Consider the following 9,584-nt stretch of genomic DNA (forward strand, 5'->3'; position numbering starts at 1 on the left):
CTGCAGGAGTATTTTTGTTCGACTATTGCGTTTCTATTTTTTTCTCTCTATTTTAGTTTCATTTTCACAATCAAACGAAAGAAGGACACAATATGCGCGGTACGGCGAAGAAAGTAAAATTGCCCACAAGCATCACTCTATTGCATTTTGAGGATTGTAGATGGTGCTGAGTAGTTTGGTGTCTCACTCTCCCCTACTCCGACCCCAAGCCAATGGTCCAACTGTTCACCGTGTGTGGGGGCTAAGGTTTCGGGAACCATGGATGGAGGACAAAAATGATGAAAATGATCAGAGCGTCGTTTCACCCAATCATCGCATTCTTCCGCGACAATCTATGACGAGCGGACACAGCGCGAAGCGGATACCGAACCGCCACACACGCACACATCACCACTGCGTCGGCATTCGATAGTATTCTGGATGGCTGCTGGGTAGAAATAATTGTTAGTTCGCTTTAATTTCCGGTCCATTTTTCTGCTTTTTCGAAGGCTTGCTGCCAGGCTGCTGCTTGCCGGGCGTCGGCTGTTGTTCGCTGGCGGTCATTACGCAGCAGTTGCTGCCACTGTCCGTAACCGTCGTCTGGGTGTTTTCCGCATTGGACGATTGGGTCGTTGTCAGTGTGGTGACGGGGGCGGCCGTCACATCGGCAAACACCACCGCCAGTGGGTATCGCTGCTGGCAGAGCTTCTTGAACGCAGCCAGCTGTTCGTCGCACTGGCCAAAGTAGCCAGCTTTGAGCAGCAGGAATATCTTGGTCGCTTTCTGCAAATAGAAATAGAAACCCAGATAAACGCACCCATTAGCACACGCGTTTGTTAAAGGAAGGAGATAGAGAGGGACCATCTGTCCACAACTCCAGGGTAGACTTACTTCGAGCGGAATTTTCTTGCTCTGAACCGCACCGGTCAGCAGAGCGATCGCTTCGTCCCGCCGCTTCTCGTCCAGCGTGTACATTATCTTAGCGACCTCGTACACGGCATCGCAGTCGTCGCGGTTCGCTTTCAGATAAGCGTCGTTCAGTGCGGTTGCGTTCGGCTCGCCGTGGAACAGATTTTCCCGCTCGCGGTCGATCACAATGCGCACGCTTGGGTCGACGTCGGCAGTGTCGGCGGTCGATGCGAGACGCTGCTCCAGCACCCGGTAGAACCGCACGATGCAGCTGTGCAGGATGGCATTGGTGGCGTCAATCTTTCGTGCACGCTTCAGCGACTGTAACATCAGCAGCAGCTTGTTGCGGCGCAGGTAAATCTCGAACGCCATCAGGTGCGTCTCGATGTTGTCTTTGGCCAGCAGTTGCAGTGGCTTCAGAAACTCTATCGCCTTCTCGAGCGGGTCGTCCGGGCGGGCCAGCTTTTCCGGTATTAGCTCGTCCAGCTGGGGTGCCTCTGGGTCACCGTCCTGGTAAAGCTGCTTCTTGTTATGCTGCTCCTTCTTCTGGTTCTCCTTCGATTGAGCATTCTCCTGTTCTGCCTTCTTTTTCTGTGCTTTTCTCTGCTTGTTACGCAGCTTCTTCAACTCTGGTGCTGGCAAGTTTTCTGCAAGATAGGGGGTAAAACATAACCATAACATTAGTCAGTGGGAAAACCATTGTTATTTCCGTTTGTCGCGGCCATTACCTATATCTAGCTCTTCGACGGCTGATTCCGCGGCCAACGGTTTATCGAAGAGGCGCAAATAAACCTAGTAAAAAGAATAGAACCGATTAGTTAACGTTGTACCCATCGGCCGGCTAAAGCCATTCAACACACACACACACCTCAATCGCACACTTGGCCGCCTTGAAGTAGAACGGGTGTCTCCGCAAAACGTCCTCCAGCCGCAGCAAGCCCACGTACGAGCGCAGCGTCATCTTGCGCATGCAGTACGTATGGAAATCGAACTGATCCTCGATGATCTCGGCAAAGTGCCGGTCGATCTCGTGACACTTTTTCAGCGCGTCGCCCCACTTCTCCAGCCGCTGGTAGCCGAGCGCACACTCGGTCTGGAACCACATGCACTGCATTTCGTTGAGATTTTCCATCGCCGATACACCCTCGCGCGTAAACTTGGCGCATATCTCTTCCGCCTCTTTGATCTGGTTGGCACGTAGCATATACTTGGCGCACTTCGAGTTGATGTACCGATCGGCCGTGTCAAGACTCTGTGCCTCGTCCAGCCACTTCACCGCCTCCAGCACGTCGCCCGCATGCTTGTAGATCCGGCCCTTGGTCACGAACAGCTCGATCAGCGTGGGCGTGTGCTCGATGGCGGCATTGATAAAGTCGAGCGCCTTTTCCGACTCGCGCAAATGGTCGTAGTGCTGTGCGAGGTAGTACATCGTCCACAGGAGCGCCGAGGCGGGCTCCTTCCGCACGTCCGGGTTGGCGGCATCCTCCGCCGAAAAGTACCCGCTGCTCATTAAATTCTGATAGTAGCACTCCACCAGCTTGCCGATGATCTTCACCTTCTCCGCATCGCGGTACAGAGAGCGCAGGTTGACGAACAGTGGCGGCACGCCTTTCCGCAGGTTGCGTCTCAGGTGCTCGTCCACCAGCGTCCGGAACGTGTCGCCGGTGGCGATGTCGAGCGGCAGCCGCCGGGCGCAAAACGATTGCGGATACTCGCCCTGCATCGCCCGGTACGCCTCGATCAACTCGGCCGGTTCGCTCAGCTGGCGCGCCTCCATCAGCCGGCGGTAGTACTCCGTGTTGTCCGGGTTGCGGTCGATCAGCGCTTTGAAGATGGTTTCCGCTTCCTCGTGACGGCCCAGCTTAAGGCACAGTGCGCCCATCGATTCCTGCACGGCCAACTTGTCCAGTATCTGCGCCCCACAGTTCTTCAGGTGCTGCAGCGCCTGCTCGTGCTGGCCGGCCTCCTGGATGACGCTGTTCTGGTACAGCAGCAGCTCGCTATGCTTGTAGTCGAACGTGTCCATCGTCTGGGAGGAAAGGAACGTCTCCAGTATGTTCATCGCGGTCTCGTAGTCCCCGAGCAGATGGTAACTCATCGCAAAGCCAATCCAGCTGGCGTGCTGGGACGGCCGCAGCTTGAACAGCTGGTGCCGCGTTTCCCGGTACCCCTCCAGGTCGCGCATCTGTATCTGCAGCAGCGACAGATCGCGCAGGATCTGAATGTTGTCCTTCTCCCACTTGAGCGCGTTCCGGTAGCACTTGATCGCTTCGTCGTACTTCTTGTCCGACCGCTGCAGCAGCCCGTACACGTGCCAGCAGACGTGCGACTTCAGATCGTTCCGCAGCCCGCGGCGAACGTGATCGTACGCTTCGTCCTTCCGGCCGAGACAGTTGAGCGTCAAACCCTTCATGGCGAGCGTTTCGCCATGCTCGGTGAACTTCGGGTTGGAGAGTATCTGCTTCGCCAGTTTCAGTCCATTTTTGTACTGTTTCATTTCGTAGCATTTCTGAAACGGGAAAGTGGTGTTGAGTGTGTTGTTGCTGAACATCGAACCTCATATCTCATCGCATTTGTCTTTACGCCAGAGGAAACGCAGTGGCGCTCTAAGTAGATTGTTTTGTTTTTTTTTTCAATCAAGTACTAGTGTCCATGATTCGCTTTACAAAACTGTTCCCATACCACATATTACCACTCCATAGCTCATGTTAAATTCCGGTTTGGAATCTTTTAGCTCCATATTCAGTGTTGGTTTTGACAGCCGACGGTCAATATTGAGGTTATGTACACAAAATACGGCACCGTGCACAGCAACACCAAACTCAAAACAAATTTTGCTAAAATCGCACATTTACCAATATGCCACAGCCGCCAACAGTGCACTGTTCCTTTCATAATAACTCTTTAAGTTGTATTTTAAAAGAATTATTCACACTACACAGCTAGCTTCATCGCAAAAAACGGTTCGCTTTTCTAGCCCTCGCCCTCTCTGTCTCTTTCTAGCGACCGCTTGCACTCACACACGCTATCACTGTTTCACTCACACACCGATTACGGTGGACTGCTTTGATTTGGCCCCACGTTTGGCAGCCCCGAAACGTTTCCTCCAATTAGGTGCGCCGTTCCGGCACCCTACTTACCAGTATCTTGCGGAACAGGGCACTTTCCTTCGGTGGCAACGGGTCACTGGAAGGCATTTTGCGGTGTTTGTGTCGCTTTCGTACCGTCAGAAAACAACTCCGGTCGGCTAGATGAATCCAACACTCGGCAAACCACGGGAACCAGGAGGCAGGCGTACGGCGAAGAACACGTAGAAGCAGTGGCTAAACTCGTCGGCCGTGCACGTTTTTCTGTGTGGTAGGAAGGGAGGCGAAGAAGCAAAAGCGCTTTAAAATGCTGCCGACAATACACCGCGGCTTCACGCGAAATGTGGAACCGTGTTTGCTGTGAGGCCCCCGCTAAAAGCAAGCTACAGCACAGTAGTCGCCTAGTCGTGGTATGAATTTTGCAAACCCCGTTCTGACAGCAGCAGACGACGGGCCCATGCAATCCACACCAGCAGCGATGTTCCCGCACGCACGCACGCACCCAGCCGAACAAGCACGTAAGTACGGTTGCGCTAACTACGGCCGACCTTTGCACTGCGGATCACGGTTCACAGTTCGGGTGTTCCCTTGCGGGCTTTTAATTCAATTGCATTTAAATACGCACGCACCTGTACCATCCAACCGATCCGAATATAACGTGATAATAATGATAATAATAACTCGCAAATAATAAGAAAAGCTGCAGAGAAGAAAAAACGATATAAACGATAAGTTCAATGACAGCGGGCGTATATGCGCGTGGGTTGAGTACTGCCGTTGTCGATTCGAGCGACAGCGAACCGACAGAAATGTGATAAAAGCAGCCAAGCATAGAAGGTTCGTTTTGTTGGAAAACTATAACTCCGTAGAAATTAATGAAATTTTGATCGCTACTTTGCCATTCAAAAGATCAACGATTAGCGGATACAATGTTCCTTTCAATCGACCGTTTTCGATCGTTTGCTATCGATCGGTAGTCTCAATACGGCCCCATGCATGATGGTTGATTGCCGTCCCTTTGACATATTGCGTTGTGAAAGATAAACATTGCGAACGTACTAAAAACGGAAACGGGCAGGAAAACATTGGCCACCTGGTAAAGATAAATGTGATATGCTGCGGTGTTGAACGTGTGCGCAAATCTGCATGATAAGTGCTGCTCACCTTTGATCCCATCGCCCGAACCACGTTCGAACCGATCCGCCATGTCGTCTCCCTTGGCCGAGGTGCAGAACCTCTACGAACGATACGTGAAATGGGTATCGGGTAATCCGTCCGCCCTGGCGGACGTTGAACTGACGGTCAAGTGGCTTTCGTACTTTGTGGCTGGTAAGTTAGCCTGCTCCTGCTACGCCTGTTCCGGAATTTAATTGGTCTTGTTTTGCAGGCAAAATTAACAACTCTTCCGCCGTCTCGGAGCTGGTGTACTCCCTGTCCAACTTGCTGGTGTTTTTCAACGACCGTATAATCGAGAAGGCGAGTAAAAAAACGCCCGACGACACACAACCCCTAGAACGGCACCTGAATGTGCTGCTCACGACGCTGGAGTACTGTGAAGTGTTTATAGAGCTGTCCGCCCATAAAGTGTGGGGCACGAGCGGGCGATGGTTTTTCATCGTTGTCATGCAAACGATAAAGTAAGTGGCCGCTTATCCCAAAACGTCCATTGCGCGTAGCATTCTCTTACCTACGCTGTTACCTTTGCAGATGCATAGGCAGACTGATTCTAACGCTATTTTGCCAAAATACGAAAATCGTTCGCAACCCACCGATTCCGGCGCTGAATCGCAAAACAATACAAACAGACCCCCACCACCATGATCAGCCCCAATCGGACAATGCATCATTCCGTGACAATCTGGCGGACGGAAGTTCCGCCATCGTGCTGAAGCGTTCGGGGCGCGTGATGCGCAAAGTGAACTGTTCACCTTCGCTCACGTCACGATCGTGGAAACCGCCGGCAACGGGGAGCTCTTCTCACCAGCCGGCCGAGTACGGTGGGAAGTTTCTCGTGTCGGCCGAGATGCTCTACATTGCCAAACCGCTCATCCATCTGGCGAGCATGAGAAAGTTTGGGACGAAAAGCTGGACCAGCTACCTGATCGCGCTGGCGCTGGACAGTGCCAGCCTGCGGATGTACTACAAGAATCGCGAAGTGCTCTCGAAGGACCAGCGGGTGGAACTGTCGCGAAGGTGTGTATCGATGCTGCTGTACCTGATGCGGTCACCGTTCTACGATCGCTACACGCACGACAAGATCGCGTGCCTGCTGAACGGCATTGGGAACAACGTGCCACTGACGGGCAGCATTGCGCGGCTCATACTTTCCTACATTCCGCACTGGCAGGAGACGTACTTCTATATGTGGTCGACGTAACGGGGATGGACGATTCGCGCGCTTGGTTGGCCCAACGAAGCCGCAAGCATTAGGCTTAATGGTTGATGCAGTTAAACGGGGGTTTCGGTGCATACATGGGGGGTTAGGTTTGTTGGGAGTTCTGTGGTCTCGCAAGCAGCAGGCAGGATACAAGAAAACAGCATATTAAATAAACGATTTTGTCTACCAATTGAACTGTTTTGTCTCGCAAGGAAACCACGTTGCTGGCTTCAATGTTTTGAACATCCTCAAACGGCAATGGAACCGAGCGCACGCCCCTTACTAGTGGCCGGTGGACATTTAGGATGATTGGTATCAATTCAGTTCAATTTATGCTCCTTATGCTCCCCCCGGGTGGTGTGGCTGCATTCTACTAGAGCGAACGAATGAAGCTTCGAAAGAAAGGCAAAGCAAGACGATAGACAGCACTCTAAACCCGATAATGCAGTACCGAGCATAACCGTTACAGGAAACGAAAATGGGAAAGCAAATTGAGCAATCACCCAGGGGGATGCATTAAGGGGCGTTCTGATGCTGGCCGTTCTGTGCTGCACCGATGCTCAGTTCGCGCGTGGATGAACTGGAACCCGTTGATTCGATTAACGTGGCCTGAAATTGAGATAATGCCGTGGTCCGCTCGTTATCTCAAACCTGACTCACGTAATAGTCCGTTAGAATCCTTTGCAACTAACAGCACTCAATTGAAGTGTTTGCCGTTCGACACCAGCCAGCTCGCGAGTCGATTTGAACAGTGATATTGTGTGTGTGTGTGTGCAGTACTGGGCCGGTTAAATTATAGCAAATAAAACAGCAAGCTTGGTGCACTTTTAAACAATAAAAACATACACTATAAAAATAATAAATTGCAGTTGGTAAGCTAAACTCACACACACGCGCATACAAACGAACTCATTTACGCAGTGGAGTGTTTTCGCTGAGCTTTATAAATGTGCATTTCCCACCGGTACCCGAGTGTTGCAACACACATTCATTCATTTGCCTGACCGATGCACTTTTCTGCAGCACCTTCCCTTTCGGCTGCCACATGATGCCAACGGTGCTTCCCTTATTCTTGCACGCTCGCCGACAGTTTGTTCTTTTACCCAGCTGTGAGGCCTTTTTAAATACATTTTTTTTCTAGGAAATGTTCTGTACCAGCCGTTGAGTCACATGGCTCGCGAGAGCTGCAACTACCAGGTGCATCCATTTCCCTGTGACCTAATTTCGGTCGGTCAGTTTGCGCCCCAACCGCTGCCACCACAGCGGACATGCTTGATTTTTCTTGCAAGAAAAATGTGCAAACCAACCGGAGCTGGCCAGCAATGGGGTGTGTGGCAGCATTTCCTAACCGAATCTTTCGTATCTTTCAACAACCTTCATTTGTCTCCGCGGTGAAAATTATACACGCCCGGCTACGCAAACCAATCCAGTTGCGCGGAAGCACGATCGGAGGAAAACAGTGTGGTACAGAGGTAGAGAGGGGCGAGGGAGAAAGCCACACAAAAAGGCTGTCCAAAAAGGGAAACAGCGGCATGGACATTCAGTTCCAGTTGCGCCCATCGTCAGCGGTCAGTTCGTGAAATGCACCGGAGATCTCCTTCCATCTGGGCGCGTGAAATTGCCATCGCACGGTCAGAGCGGTTTCTTCGTGCACGGCGGTAAGCCGTAATTTAGTAATAGTTCGAGCTTTGGGGTGGAACTTTTTGGCTAAACCTGGACCGGCCCAAGACGCCAAGGGCACATGCTGGTGCTGGTGGTGGTGGTGGCGGTATGTTTCGTAGTGCGCCAAAGCGTTTTTACTAGGTTTGCAGGTTTAGGTCAAATGTTTGCGCGCTACCAATGTCCAATGGCATTCGGTGCGAACATGGAGCATGTAGCAATGGTGTGTTAAATTGAAATGGATGCAACTTTTTGGAGTGCAACCAGAGGACACTCGGAGGTACACGCACCAGAATGCAAATGAACGTGTTTGCGCCTTGGTATGGATTTGGTGCTTCCTGGCCGGAAGATAAAGCTTGAAATGTTTAGGTGATCTTCATTATAACAAATAAATTTGGAAATAGAACAGGCTGCAATTGGATTGTCTTCAATGTTATTAGCTTTCTCGCATTCCTTTACTTGGCGTTACGTTGTTATAAGATGGGACCCAACTTGGTCGATACTCTTAAGATGTCAAGAGTAGGCAAAGTTCCTGTTTACCATACCAAGCTCTCACTGTGATACAACCAGCTAGAGAAGTGGAGTGTTAGTTGAAGACAAAATTCTTGAACTGGTATAAGAGTTTTGCTCTCCGGGGCATATTTTTTTACGAGCAACGATTTTTTTTACATTAAGAGGTTCAATCTCGTTAACTCCAGAGGATTAGAAGAACGTATCAAATTTGAGTTTTAATCGTAAATTGAAATTCCCGATTTGAGGTTCTACGCCATCTTCGGCCAATGTGTTCTGGTGATGATCAAGCTTAAAGATTCTGCATGGTCGATCGGATATGCTAGCAGAAGAATGTTCTAAACAATGGTTGAATAGCGGATCCATGCTTCATCAAGAATGGTTTTTGCCATTTGCGAATCGTATACTAGATACCCCGCAGTTCTGAAGTTCAATGACACCCAAATGGAACCAGCTTAACCACACCAACTTAACCGCCCGGAAGCAGACACCTGCTAGATGGTTTCTGTGTGTGTGTGTGTTAGAGTAACTTGAGCTACTAGCAACAACTTTCAAACGATCGATCATAATACCATTTCCGCATTAGGTTGAACCATATTAAACATCAAGGCCATCACAGCGTCAGCTAAAGCAGCATATCTTGCCACATAATGTAAACCAATGCTCTTAATGATGTCCCATGGCACAATCCATCGTTGTGTTTGCTCCAATGTGTACGGTAAGACGAGCACAGGCCGAGAGGCCCTTTTGTACAGTCAGTAAGCTTTGCTTTGTCCATTCACCCACTTCAACATCCAGCTGCAGCAAATTGGTTTAGGAATCTGTCCGTCCATAAATCAAACAACCTGCCCGCAGATGCCTTCACCGTCAAACGTCCACTGCGCGAACCGGCACAGGACCTTGGTCGTGGTAAGGTATGTAGGAGCTTTTCTCCTTTTCCAAGCCGCCCCAAAACCAGCGAGGAAAGGGAAACCTTCAACCAGCGTGTGTTCCCCACCCAGTGCTCCCACCGAGGGGTGGCCTTTCTCCGGTGGCCCCGGTGGTAGTGGTGGTGGTATGGCCAG

General features: G+C 50.8%; 2 protein-coding genes across 4 annotated transcripts; one reads left to right on the forward strand and one right to left on the reverse strand.

Annotated features, from left to right (window-relative positions):
* Positions 1-9: 9 nt before the first annotated feature.
* Positions 10-4,692, reverse strand: LOC121589720 (N-alpha-acetyltransferase 16, NatA auxiliary subunit). 2 transcript variants are annotated; one of them, XM_041908827.1, is made up of 6 exons: positions 4,604-4,692; positions 4,029-4,238; positions 1,757-3,397; positions 1,617-1,680; positions 871-1,535; positions 10-762 (listed from the first exon to the last, which is right to left on the reverse strand). In XM_041908827.1, the coding sequence occupies exons 2-6, from the start codon at positions 4,083-4,085 to the stop codon at positions 445-447; spliced, it is 2,745 nt and encodes a 914-aa protein (XP_041764761.1). In that variant the 5' UTR covers positions 4,086-4,238; positions 4,604-4,692; the 3' UTR covers positions 10-444. The 2 variants fall into 2 exon arrangements, with proteins under 2 accessions (XP_041764761.1, XP_041764760.1); XM_041908826.1 differs by lacking the exon at positions 4,604-4,692 and having other exon boundaries at positions 4,029-4,465.
* LOC121589721 (peroxisomal membrane protein PEX16) lies at positions 4,672-6,541 on the forward strand. Of its 2 annotated transcripts, XM_041908829.1 has the most exons (4): positions 4,672-4,811; positions 4,884-5,303; positions 5,362-5,611; positions 5,682-6,541. In XM_041908829.1, exons 2-4 carry the CDS (start codon positions 5,180-5,182, stop codon positions 6,349-6,351), a joined length of 1,044 nt encoding a protein of 347 aa, XP_041764763.1. In that variant the 5' UTR covers positions 4,672-4,811; positions 4,884-5,179; the 3' UTR covers positions 6,352-6,541. The 2 variants fall into 2 exon arrangements, with proteins under 2 accessions (XP_041764763.1, XP_041764762.1); XM_041908828.1 differs by having other exon boundaries at positions 4,672-5,303.
* Positions 6,542-9,584: the final 3,043 nt, after the last annotated feature.

Source organism: Anopheles merus, chromosome 2R (assembly GCF_017562075.2).
Source record: "Anopheles merus strain MAF chromosome 2R, AmerM5.1, whole genome shotgun sequence".
Lineage (NCBI taxonomy): Eukaryota > Metazoa > Arthropoda > Insecta > Diptera > Culicidae > Anopheles > Anopheles merus.

What these genes read in the sequence shown, in the direction of transcription:
- LOC121589721 (XM_041908828.1), top strand. Translation starts at nt 5,180, where the DNA reads ATGTCGTCTCCCTTGGCCGAGGTGCAGAACCTCTACGAACGATACGTG. An exon ending in GCTTTCGTACTTTGTGGCTG is followed by an intron (nt 5,304 to 5,361) that starts GTAAGTTAGCCT and finishes CTTGTTTTGCAG; the next exon opens with GCAAAATTAACAACTCTTCC. An exon ending in GTTGTCATGCAAACGATAAA is followed by an intron (nt 5,612 to 5,681) that starts GTAAGTGGCCGC and finishes TTACCTTTGCAG; the next exon opens with ATGCATAGGCAGACTGATTC.
- LOC121589720 (XM_041908827.1), bottom strand. Translation starts at nt 4,085, where the DNA reads ATGCCTTCCAGTGACCCGTTGCCACCGAAGGAAAGTGCCCTGTTCCGC. An exon ending in CCCTGTTCCGCAAGATACTG is followed by an intron (nt 3,398 to 4,028) that starts GTAAGTAGGGTG and finishes TTCCCGTTTCAG; the next exon opens with AAATGCTACGAAATGAAACA. An exon ending in GCAAGAAAATTCCGCTCGAA is followed by an intron (nt 763 to 870) that starts GTAAGTCTACCC and finishes TTCTATTTGCAG; the next exon opens with AAAGCGACCAAGATATTCCT.